A 12,894-nucleotide genomic window follows, 5' to 3' on the forward strand; every position below is an offset into this window, starting at 1 on the left:
AAGTGCAGACTGTCAGCTTTAATTTGAGGGTATTTTCATCCATATCAGGTGAACTGTTTAATCAAGCTTGTGACTCTACAAAGCTGTAGGATGCATTTGCTGTTTGTTTTGGCTGTGTTTCAGATGATCTTGTGTCCAATATAAATTGTAAATGATGTAGTGTCATTTTTGAGTCACCTTTATTGTAAATAAGAATATAAATGTTTCTAAACACATTAATGTGGATTCTACCATGATTACGGATAATCCTGAATGAATCGTAAATAATGATGAGTGAGAAAATTAGACGCACAAATACAGGGTTAAGTGATAAAGCTGACAGAATTAGGACAGCGGGAGTTTGCTCCTGAAGTCAGAGGTCATGGTGCTAGCTACAGCGCTCCGGGATAGAGGTGTATTGGGGTTTAATTGACGTTGTATTTGGTAGTATTGAGGTTGACTGGGGGTCGTACGGTACCTGGGATCATGCTATGCAAACTCTTGATGTAGTCCTGGCTGACGCCACTCTCTGTGCACACCTTGTCAATGAAGCGGGCGATGAAGCGTACCACAGAGTTGGCCACGTCGCTGTTCTCAGAGTCCTCAAAGCCACTCTCTGTGTCAAAGCTCTCCGCCATACTGCCTGCAATACTGCAAACACACATTTAGTCGGACTTTAGTCTGCATTAATGGCATGAGAATAGAACAGGCTGCAGAGAGGGATGCTTGAAGTTTTCCCAGAGATCCTACATGACGATATAGTGTGCCTGAGGTCTGTGAGCATGGCACACCAGCAGTCTGGCGAGAGGTCAGCTGTGATGCCAGGACCGCTCACGCGGTCTCTTGGCCACTTTTCACATGGGACGGTGATGTAACGTCCAGCGGGGTTTACAAAACACACAGATGAGATCCAGAAGTCTCTCTGTGAGAAACAAAACAAGTCTGGAGCAAGAACCAAGAGAGAAAATAACAACCAAATAAACAGTGGCCATCGCCCCCCCTCCCGCCCCGCCACTCATGAAACCAGCGGCAAAACAAGAACTAAAGGATTCAACATGGTGTAGGCTTCAACATTCTCCATGTAAACAACTCAAAGGGCCTAAAGTCTCCAGTAATACGCTTCAGAGGGGACTAGCTAGGGGGCTACCATACAGAAAGTGAAAGTGAGAGAAACTGGAGATATGTCTTTGGCAGACCCTTCTCCATTTCTGAGAAAAGGCACACGTGCAAACTTTCTAAACTTGGTACACATCACATTACTCTTAGCACAGAGCAGTGGAAATCCCAATCTTTGTTTCTTTTGGCTGAGTGGAGGTCACCCCCCCCCCACAGACAGGCTGAGTGTTAACCACCCTGGCAGACTTGAGGCTGAAACTCCAGCAGGTGATAGGACAGCCAACAGGATGGGCAGGATATGGCTGAGGAGGTGCTGTACACTGATCCGTTTTAGAGGAGATCATGTACACGGTAACGTCATGTCCGCCCACACACTTATCGTCACCTTATTACAAAGTACAAAATACTCCCCAAGCAAGAGCGTTATCATCCTAGATAACAGCCTTACATATGAGTTCTTTTTCCGATCAAGTGCATTTCACTCTAGAGGGCGCTTCTGTGTGCTGTGCCAAAATAACTGTTGATATAGCTGTGGGGAATAGTTAGGTGTCAGATTTAACTGACTGAATATCAGTGGGGTGCAGTGAGGCGCAACCAGCTGCTCTGCTTGCCTGTTGGTGACGATGCTGTTGCTGCCGCTCTCCCAGTCAGCGACGGGGTTGGCTCTGAGCAGCTTGTTCTTGCTGGTGTCCAGGGGGACCAGCAGGTAGACCAGGAGGCTGGCGTAGTGGATGGCCTGGCTGAACACCGTGCTCTCCTCGTTCTTCACCAGCTCCTGCTGCTTCTCCTTGCTGAGGCAGGGCCAGGCGCGCAGCTGCTCCGCCGCCAGGTCCATGGCCGTGCGCTCCGAGGCGCTGGGGGCCGCCAGGGGCAGGGGACCTTGCTCCTGAGGGGAGAGAAAGATATGTGCTTGTTTAGTGTCATTCTGCTAATGCGGCTAAAAAAGTGATAGAAAAACAACCATTATTTGGCTTTGAAACCTCTCATTCGTTTACCTTTAGCCTGGCAGTGATGCCTAGTTTGTCTTCAGGGGCGGTGAGGTACAGGGCTCGGATCTGGTTCTGGACCTCGCTGTAGAACGTGGCCTCCCAGAACTGCTGATTGGTCCAAATGGGATGGTCCTGGACACAGGTGTAGGCAAACTGGCTCACGCCAGCCGGCAATTTCTGCAGACACGAGGGAATGTTGTGACAGTAAGAGGCTGAGGAGTAGACGTTTTCAACAGCTTACACTGAAGCGCTGACCAGACAAACGTTCAGATGTGCTGCGGGTCTGCTTTCGACTGAACATACAAGAGAGCAGTTTGGGCTCAACGTCTCACAACTCGTGAAACTAACTGGGCTGTGGTGAGCATAGCTTGTAAAGACGATCATTAAAACCTGGGTGGAAATAGGAAAATAATCCAAAGCTGCCAAAGGTTTCAAGCACAATCAACCATTTCTCGTGGGCTGTAAGTTTTCAACACATACAACGCCACACCAAGAACGTCCCTCTCCCGCTCTGGATGAGTACTAAAAACAGGGCCCTGCTGTTTTCCCACGGTATGAATAGTGAAGTGAAGCACCTGTTTGCACACAGCACCTAGAGAGAACATGCAGCTCTGCTAAAGCCATGAAGACTGTTCCTATGCCCTGATATAAACACATGAATGTTGGGCAACAGCTAAGGCACCTACTAGTCCCGGACCCAAGAACACAGAGTGCCAACACTGTTAATAACTTAACATCCTTACAACCCCCTCACCTCTATGTTCCCCTCCTCCCCCCTGGCCGAGTCTGAAGGCCATGTGTCTTTCTTGAGCGACGCTCAAGCCTCTTATTAGATTATTTCTGATGATTTCTGATTATTATCTCTGATTTCTGAGCCTGACACAATACAACACAGAGCTGTTCATTATCGCTTTGGTTCTCCCTGAATGACCAGCGGCAGCGGCTACTGTAGTTACCAGAGGCTGCAGAACTAAAATGGCTACAGTCCCGGCACCTTGCTGAGGCTTACCCGAGGGCAGGGGTTCGAGCACAGAGCCCTGGGGGAGTGGGAGAGTAGTGTGCGGAAGTTCAAAGGTGAGACTGGGGCTGGAAGTGATTCCAGTATACGTTGGCCTGTGTATCTCATCATCTCTCCTCTCCAGAGAGGTTTGAAGGCCGTTGGAGGGCAGCAGTAGACCGCCTGCTCGGCTCCTTCCCTGCTCAGGACAGCCCTACACCTTGAGTAGTATCCCTCTGATGTAAATGATAAATCCACTACTAAGCCTCCTCTCTAAACCACTGTCATAAAGACATAATTCACCTCCAAATGTACGCAGTCCGTCAGAGCGCAGCTTTATATCGTTAAGGAAGTATGGCGGATGACGCCAATGTCAAAGCTCGTACGGATAGTTTCATTTCCCCCGGGAATGTTTTATACACATTACATTTTCACAGGAAGGCCGTGTCTTCCGCTAGTACTCAGCCATTTACAGGGAGCAGGGAGAGCAGGGAGCTGGCCTAACAACCCTCTGTCGACAGAGACAAATCTGACACGGCCATAAGTGCTCTCAGGACAAACTGTGGCGCTAATAGACTTACAGATTACCTGATTGGATTAACGAGTCTAGACTAAATGCACAGAGGTCAGTGTTAAAGGATGGAAATGAATGAACCGTGGCCATTCATGGAACAGTGGCCAATATGAAAAACAAGAACAGTAGACGCGTTAATGCAGCTGTTATTCTGGGACCTGCACCAGAGAACAATATTTACAAAATTGTCATCATACTCTCATGTCATATGGTGTGGGGGTCTTGCAGCACATTGAGTGGAGGTGTGTGTGTGTGTGTCTTCTCCTGTTAAACACACAGCCTGCTCAGTTGTCTGGAGGTTAGGTTGACCACGGCCGGTTGGCTCTCCTTGCTCTGATAGCAGAGGGGAACCAGGGTCTAGGCTGAAGTCAGAACCTACTACACAGAGCAGAGGGACAAGAGAAGACAGATGGAGGGATGGAGGTAGACGACCCTCAAAAGAGACCCATATGAACGCTCCACTTGCCAAATGCAGAAGAGGAATGCAGGAAAACAAGCAGAGAGAGCACAGAGACCGAGAGAGCACAGAGACCGAGAGAGCACAGAGACCGAGAGAGCACAGAGACCGAGAGAGCACAGAGACCGAGAGAGCACAGAGACCGAGAGAGCACAGAGACCGAGAGAGCACAGAGACCGAGAGAGCACAGAGACCGAAAAAGAGCTCAAGGTCTGGCTAGGGGATCCCAGGATGATGATGTTCGGGTTCATGACACGACTTGAAGGAAAAGGTGGTAACTCTTCAATAATACAGTATTGCCCATATAGCTAGATAGACAGTGAGAGAGAGAGACATATACAGAGAGCTCAGGGTGTGTTCATCAGCTCTAAAAAGGGAGATACGATGTCTCATAGCTCTGATGGTTGACCTGTACTTATCTGGACACTGGAGGAAAAGTGCCGTGTTTGATCCGTGACCAGCCTTGGGCAACAAAATCGTTTCTGGCTGTTTTGGAGCAAATCACTGGGCGTCCATGGGTATAAAAATAGACATTCCGTTAGAAGTCCTTTGTGACAGAGACACTGGGGGAAGAAAATAACCCGACTTGGACCAATCAAGCATTATAGATTTATTCCCCATTAATCCCTATTGTGTCATTGGAGTTATTTGCATTCTGTAGCACTGAAGACGTCGCCATCCAAACAATGTATTTACACAAATGACCGAGTCAAACAAACAGTGGAGACATGTTGAAAAGCGTGGAACAAACAAGTCCATTATGCCATAAGTATACATGCGGGATGTACTGTTAACATAAATGTTCTACCATGCAGAGTAAACAGAGACGAGTCCAGCTCTAGACGTCTCACAGGGACACAAAGGTCACGACGTAAATCATCCGTTCTCCCCAGGACCAAAAGTAAAACAGCTTGACAGCGAAAACCTTCCAATCTCTCCACGCACAAACTGGGGCAGAAATCATTTAAACAGTCCATTGGTTTTCTGAGTCTAGAATCATGTTTGGGCTTTGACTGCTGCCGCGGTGCATCCAATTGAAATTAAACCTCAGAACCAAGAGGTAGGCAGATCTCTACTCTTGGTCTACATTCAATTGCAACAATAAAAGCATGATAAATATGTGAGTTTAATAAAAGGGCACAATAACACCGAATCAAACAGTGCTGACGCTTGTAGTAAGATGGGGTTTATCAGAAGTAGTATATTTCAGAGGAATTCAGAAACATTTATACAGAACAATACAACAACCCGTCACTGCTAACTGAGATATGGCCTGTACAAAGGTTGCATGCAGTTTAGGTAAACTAATTACTGAGCCCAAGAGAGCACGCCAACCCAGTTTAACCCAAAAGCTCATGTCAAACACAGTTCAACCTGTTGGCTGCATTATGATGACATCACCAGACACAAAGCTCTCGAAAGTAAGTAACATATGTTGTTCCAAGATTGGTTAGTTTCGCAGACCTCACTGTGCAGCCTGCCAGACAGACCTCACTGTGCAGCCTGCCAGACAGACCTCACTGTGCAGCCTGCCAGACAGACCTCACTGTGCAGCCTGCCAGACAGACCTCACTGTGCAGCCTGCCAGACAGACCTCACTGTGCAGCCTGCCAGACAGACCTCACTGTGCAGCCTGCCAGACAGACCTCACTGTGCAGCCTGCCAGACAGACCTCACTGTGCAGCCTGCCAGACAGACCTCACTGTGCAGCCTGCCAGACAGACCTCACTGTGCAGCCTGCCAGACAGACCTCACTGTGCAGCCTGCCAGACAGACCGAGGGAAATAAGGGGCAGAATATAGGTCAATGAAAGGCGGCTCTTCAGTTTGAACATTTGCCCAAAACACAAACCAAACACACACAATGTCTCTCGCACAAACACTGTGGGAGCGGGCACATTGCTGGGAAGCGTCCCACATTCTGTTGTGAGGAGAGGTTGGGCAGTAGCACTGTGGGCTGAAGACAGTCCACTGGGGAGGGTCCAGACTAGCCAGGCTAAAGCTAAGAGAAAGAAGACCACCGTGACAGGACAGTCTATATTCATCAGATTACGTTGAGAAAAACTTACGTTGATTACGTTGAGAAAAAAGGCTTTCATGAACTGTCACTCTACCTTAAGACTTATGGGATTTACTATAAATATTATACTGTAAAAGGGTAAGTTGAATTTAGAGTGCGTTTCTGGGGGCAGCCTTCCGATGGGGGCATTGTAGTGATTGAACACATTACATACTGTGGTGATAAAACCCCGGGATGTGAAGCCCTGACCAAATTTCTTCCAGACCCGATCCCCAATTCTCATTGTAGTTACTGCGGGCAGCAGAGGTTGACGGATTGAGAGGCTCTGTGGAAGATGTCAATGAGGAGTGATGGATGACAGGTACAGGTGAAGCAGCGGTTTTAATAGGAGGGGATGTAGAACTTCCTGATAAGGTGATAAATACTCCTGGGGGCTGAGCATGAGGACTGGCTGGAGTAAAAATAACGATACAGTAACAAGCAAGGCGGATGTCGTCAATGGCACGTGCTACCGTACGGCACGTATTGTGTTGATCCCGCCTTGCCACTGCAAGACGGTATATTATGTACAATTCACTATTTACACGGATGGAATTACACTTCAGGAAAGCAATAGGCCTGCTCTTGTAAAGTCATCTACATGAGAAACTCAAAATAAGAACATGTTTATAATGAAACTATGCAGCAAATTCACGAGGCAAGCCTGGGCTACTGTGGTTACGTAAAAGGTGTAAAAAAGTAGCCTAATCACTCAAAGCCACTTGAGCACTGATTAACTAAGTCTTTCTATGGAGATTACAGACAGGTTGTGTGTGTGTGTGTGTGTGTGTGTGTGTGTGTGTGTGTGTGTGTGTGTGAATTCCGCTGTCCAAATGCCTTTCCGGGGATACCTCTGGCCCAGTTTGAACTACCATTGTATTACAGGTTCTCCCTACCCTGGCATGACCCACAGGTAAACACCTATCAGATCAGCTTCACCTTCTAGGAAATCTAGAAGGTGAAGCAGGTTGTCTTAACTTGAGGGCAGGGTGCTGTTGTAGTAAGGTTGGAGGGCTTAGCAGTTTAGTACTGAAGCTAGGAGGTTAGGAGTACTTGGACGCAGATGTGCAACATGTACCCGAGACGTGTTGCTTTCCTTGGTAGTGTAATAAAGTCAATGATGAAGGAAATCAGAGCTAATCTTCCATGAAAAGGTATGCAAATAATCTTAACCATAAGACCCACGTCAAAACCACTCCATGGCAAAGAAACAAACGGTTCTGGTTGAAATTCTCTCTTTTTGGCTTTGTAACAAAACACATGTACCGCTGAAAGATTATTGCACATTTCATCTGCTATTTTGTCACGATTGTCACCTGGATACAGAGAGAAGACACTCCTTCTGTTCCCTTTCTCTCAACCAACGATTCTACAAATGGTTCTCTCAGCAGTGTCCTACAGTAGACTGTCATGGTCCTATACTACAGCGTGGCGTAAACCCAACACTCCACTGGCTCCTTCATCTGCTGCCAAGCATGCTTTGAACAGCCCCATAACAGTCAGTGTGGTAAAGTCAAAGACTATGGGGAAATGTGGCAGGATGGGGGGGTAGAGTAAAGCAGGCCAACAGACATTTTGCAAAAGGATGTAATTGACTATCGTGCGATGCTGAGATTATCCCGAGAATCTTTGCGGAGCGTTGTGAACCATCACAAGGTGCTCTGTTTTTTTGGGATATGTTGTTTTTCCAGCTTTTTCATAGCGTTTTTTCATCACACAAGAGATTACACAATATGGAACGTGGTGGATTCCTGCGCTCTTGCTTTTCGCCATTTGCGTGACCGACCACATGCTGGACTCTACAGTTAATGCCATTCCTTTGGAAATCTGGGAGAAATCTGTTGCGTTCTGGAGCTCACGATATCATTCCTTCTCATTCCTCCCGTGCCAGAAACTGCTCCGTTGAGAATGAGATGCCTCTCAGGATTCGTGTCTCTTTCTGAAAACCTGGTGATAAAGGTCCTTTAACGTAATCCTTTAATCAGATTTTATGGTTACGTAAAATGGGGATACAGGAAAAAAAAAACGACAGGAAATCCAATGCGTTTGGGCAATGGCTTTCAGATGTCTTAATGAAGATGCAGAAAGCTGGAGCCTAGGGTCACAGTGTTGTGTTAACAACTTGACGGTCACAGAGAGACACTGTTACTCTGTTACAGCAACAAACCAAACTATGAACAATGTGCTATAGTGGGGTCTGTGACCACTTGACTCAGGTTGTGTACAGAGACAACTCTGCTCCCACCCCCATTACATAGCAGGTAACACTGTACACCTGTATCAACAAACAGAGACAATTCCCTTGGTTTGATTTAGATAATTTACTATGTGTGTACATTTCCAATGCCACTGTGGTCTGATAGAATGGTTAACCTGGCTGGGAAACAGAGAGAGCAGGCTTATCACAGAGAGTTACATCAGCCTGTCCTGTAAAAACAGGGTGAGTCATATAATGGCAGAGAGTGGGCGAGGTTCAAATTCTGTCTCTTAGGGTCTGTACCCAATGCAGGGCAACAGCCCACAGTTGTGTCTGTCGCCGTGGCAACAGCAGAGCGGTGGGGACATATTTGTGGTGCGCACCGCAGCAACCAAGTTTGATCACGGGAGGTTGGAAACCACAAACCACAGCGGCCCTCTGGGCTTTGGTGTGAAGTACAGTTCTCACCCTCTTTATCCTAATGTGGCTCGTCTGAGAACAAACGGGACACTTCTCTGTCCCCTCCCCTGTCCCAGAGCTGCATGGTCAGAGGCTTGGGAAGTCTCTTGTCCTGCCTGGAACACAGCTCCTGACATGAGGTTAGGGCATGCTGCATGCACCAGAGGCAACCTTCAGAACAGGACCAGTGCCAGGACAGCTGGGATATCACACCCCATCCCTTTTCTATTATTGCCCCCCGTTGTAAATACCCTCCAGCTTGTGGTGAATGCCAGGCTGTCCTGCCCTTGATTGAGCAATATAATCAAAAGGACCTGCTGGCTGACTCTCTATCCGCTCTGTGGAATGGAATCTCCCAGTCAGTCACTCACCCGGTAAAAGGCTGTCGTCAGTGGCAGCAGGGCGGAGGCGACGGTGTACTCTTCAGAGCTGGAGCAGTCCTGTGGGTCACACAACAGTGGAGTGGTGAGGTCAGGACACAGCATGATAATGTTACAGAAGCAGGTCAGGCCTCCAAGTACACCTGTTATATCACTATGGGTCAATAAGGTCTGGGCAGTGCACCTCTCAAAAAAACATTACGTACGAGCAAAACCTGATGTAATTCTTGCAAACAACTAATAATAATTGAAGTAATTTAATTTGTTGGTCATTTCATGTTGTGCATTCCTGCTCCAGATTACATCCCAGAGTTTCCGGTATCAACATCTACAAACGTATTGAATAAAACCATGAGATTTTGTTGCATAAAATCACAAATTGTCTTGGCTTTAAAATGCAACATCCATTAGTCAAGCACCATGACGAGTCCCAAAAAAACCGGACATTTCATTTTTTAAACAGCTTAGAGCGCAGCTGACAGTTTTTTCTCCCATTTTTACACCACTCACAGAACGCATCTGTACTGGGGTCTATTTGAAATGAAATAAGTTGTATTCAATGGAGCATTAGAGATAAGCACGGCATTCCGGCATATAGTACAATACATCCAGTAGAACTGGGGACTTAAGGGCCAAAATAAAATGGCTCATATTGAGAACAGAGAGACTGGATGGGAAAATGAGAAAATCTGAAAAGGACCCAATTCGGACCCAAAAGAGCTCCACACACAGGAAATTGGTACTTATCTCCATGAGCTTTGTTGGGATTTATTTGTTCAACTGGGAAAATGAGAATGGCCGCCGGAAACTTGATTTAAGTCCATGTCAAAACAGCAGAGCTGATCCTGATCTGGTGCCGTGTCTCATAACCCTCACAGGGTCCCCAAGGGCAGGATACGTCGTAAATCACACACACACACACACACACACACACACACACACACACACACACACACACACACACACCCTATATTTCATACACATACGAACAAACACTTCATAACCACGCACACATTCGACAAACTTTGCATTTTCACAAAGACGCACACCACCTCAACCACACGATCAGAGCCTCTCATTTTGTCAGGAGAGGGGGGTAAAAGGATTGTGACAGGAATGCTGGACTTGCCAATAGTGGAGAGGGGGCCTTTTGAATAAATCCCCCATTCCCTCATACCTTCCCAAAAAACTGAGGAATGTACAGAGAGGAGACAAATGCAAAACACACGGTCTTCAGCTAAACATGAAAGCCTGGCCCCCCATGAACCGAGCGATATACTTTCTTGTTTTCTCCTTGCAGTTCGTTTTTAGTTATTTTGGGTTGCGGTTGAATGCTCCAGTTTGGAGAGCCACCAAAGCTTTGTTTACCGGCATCCTTGACAATGCCGCAGGTCACAGAGGTTCAAAGAACCCAGCGAAAACTCTCCAAATAACTCCAGGAGCAGAAGTGCAAGGGCAGAAAAATGGAAACATTTAACAGAGACGTCGTTATTCAGACAAAAAGACCACAAGGTCAGAGGAGCCAAGTCTGGGCTAACATTTCATAAAGCATCGTTGTAATTCATCTTTCCAAAACACTGTACTGTAACGCCTTGAGCCGAGCTTGTCAACATCAAAAGGCAGAAGCATTGATTCAGAGCATGAAGAAGAGTCATAAGACCAAGCCGTGCTCTGCTATCTGTAAAAAAACAGACCCAGTGTACATGTTCATATGTCATTCTGGCACAATCCCGTTTACTTTAGGCAACCTCAGTATCATCTACAAACAGGGCCGCGCTGTAATCTGACAGAAGAGGGAAAGTGATGTTCTTCAAGTGCCAAGTTTAGGGAAGACATGAGGTCTTAGAAGCAGCTATCCAGGTTAGCGCCATGATTTACTGTAGTTCAGAACTTCCTAGGCCAATAGGTCACAGCAAGCCATACTGAGAGTATAAAGACGCCCAACTACAGTGAGGCTGAATAACTGAAAGGCGGCAAAGCGTGAGGGAGACCCTGATGCTGCTGACCTATGTAGGCTCTACTGCATGTGCTTGGAGTTATCCCTGGTTCACCAGCAGCACATATGCCTGTTTACATTGAGACAGAGGAATGCTGCTGTTTATGATTCGGGATGCTGCAGTCGCCGCAGAGCCCAGCGCATACGAGCACATGCAAGAGTGCAGGGGTGGGGCGCGCGTGTATAAATGTATGTGCGTAAGCGCATCTGTGTACAGAAGGGTGAGGAGAGCAACGTGCACCCCTGCAGCTCCGCTTAGGAAGGAGGAAGCCATATCCCCTCTTTTCTCCATCTCTTTCATTCTTTCTCAAGGCTGTGGTTTACAGATGACTCATGATGTTTTGCCCCTGATAAACACGTAGGCCTATACTCAGCAAACAAAAACCCTGGACCCGCACGTTTAACATGGCCCCATGACAGGAAGTGAGCAGAGAGCAGCTTCCTGCAGACTCCAGACACCTCTCCCTCAGCGCTTTCCAGGAACCATCCGACTGAGACAGGCATTTAAAAGCATAGAAGGGGAGCTGGAGGAGGCTTTTATGAGGCTGCTGTGCTGTGGTATTATTCATACTCACTGGGTCAAAAACCTTAGAGCACGAGCCATACTCACTCATTATAAGCTGACTCATTGACAAACAAGCACAATACTGAGTACAGCCGTGCACACAGACACATATACTACAAACTATGGTACACTAATCAAATTGAATGTCAGAAGCATGGAATAAAATCACTGTTCGCTTCCTGGCCTGTACTGTTTACCTGGTCCTGCTGGCTGACATCCAAGGGGCACGGCTTTATCTGTACATGATAACAATGCTCGTGAGAACTTCCCAGTGCTGTCGTTATGTTAGCCTGTCCAACCAGTCCAGAGACTGACCGATCTACAACCAAGCAGAGCAAGAGCTTTTCACAGCAAGAACCCACTCCTCTTCTCACAAGAGGATATTAAAAGGAGAGCAGGAGAAGTGGAGGACTCTAAATGAAACCTTAACCAAGTTACTGTTCAGGTCCTGGAGGGAGGAAGGATGGAGACCCTGTGTGAGACTGTCAAACACAGCAGTACATCCTAGTAGAGAGGAGGGCGAAGAAAACATCACATGATATTGCATGAATGGGAATCTGTGGACACTGCTCACTTTAGCAAAGCCATGAGTGCAAAATATCTCTAAAAACAATCTGCTCAACGCTAAACCTTGATTGAGGAGACTAAACTGCTGGGTGTAACCCTAGATAGCAAGCTGTCATTGTCAAAACATATAGGCTCAATGGTTATTCAAATGGGAAGAGCTCTGTCTATGATAGGGCATTGCTCTGCCTTCTTGGCATGTCAGTCGACCAGACGGGTCTTACAGGCTCTAGTTGTCGCACCTGGACTACAGCCCAGCTGTGTGGTCATTCACTGCAAAGAGGGACATAGGTACAGTGGCTTGCAGAAGTATTCACCCCCCGGCAATTTTCCTATTATATTGCCTAACAACCTGGAATAAAAATATATTTTTTTGTGGTTTGTATCATTTGATTTACACAACATGCCTACCACTTTGAAGATGCAAAATATGTTTTATTGTGAAACAAACAAGAAATCAGACAAAAAAAGAAAACTTGAGCGTGCATAACTATTAACCCCCCCCAAAATCAATACTTTGTAGAGCCACCCTTTTCAGCAATTACAGCTGCAAGTCTCTTGGG

At 46.8% G+C, this 12,894-nt stretch overlaps 1 protein-coding gene across 4 annotated transcripts in view; it reads right to left on the reverse strand.

Moving 5' to 3' along the window:
• Positions 1 to 12,894, reverse strand: part of LOC139576020 (myotubularin-related protein 13-like) — a 162,540-nt gene that overhangs the window by 36,451 nt on the left and 113,195 nt on the right. For all 4 annotated transcript variants that reach the window (XM_071401610.1, XM_071401611.1, XM_071401608.1 and 1 more), the window contains 4 exons: positions 9,198 to 9,266; positions 2,091 to 2,261; positions 1,707 to 1,981; positions 458 to 630 (listed from right to left, as the gene is read on the reverse strand). In XM_071401610.1, the coding sequence (XP_071257711.1) occupies positions 458 to 630; positions 1,707 to 1,981; positions 2,091 to 2,261; positions 9,198 to 9,266 (688 nt within the window). The remainder of the gene's footprint in view (positions 1 to 457; positions 631 to 1,706; positions 1,982 to 2,090; positions 2,262 to 9,197; positions 9,267 to 12,894) is intronic.

This window comes from Salvelinus alpinus, chromosome 5, assembly GCF_045679555.1.
Source record: "Salvelinus alpinus chromosome 5, SLU_Salpinus.1, whole genome shotgun sequence".
Taxonomy (NCBI): Eukaryota; Metazoa; Chordata; class Actinopteri; order Salmoniformes; family Salmonidae; genus Salvelinus; species Salvelinus alpinus.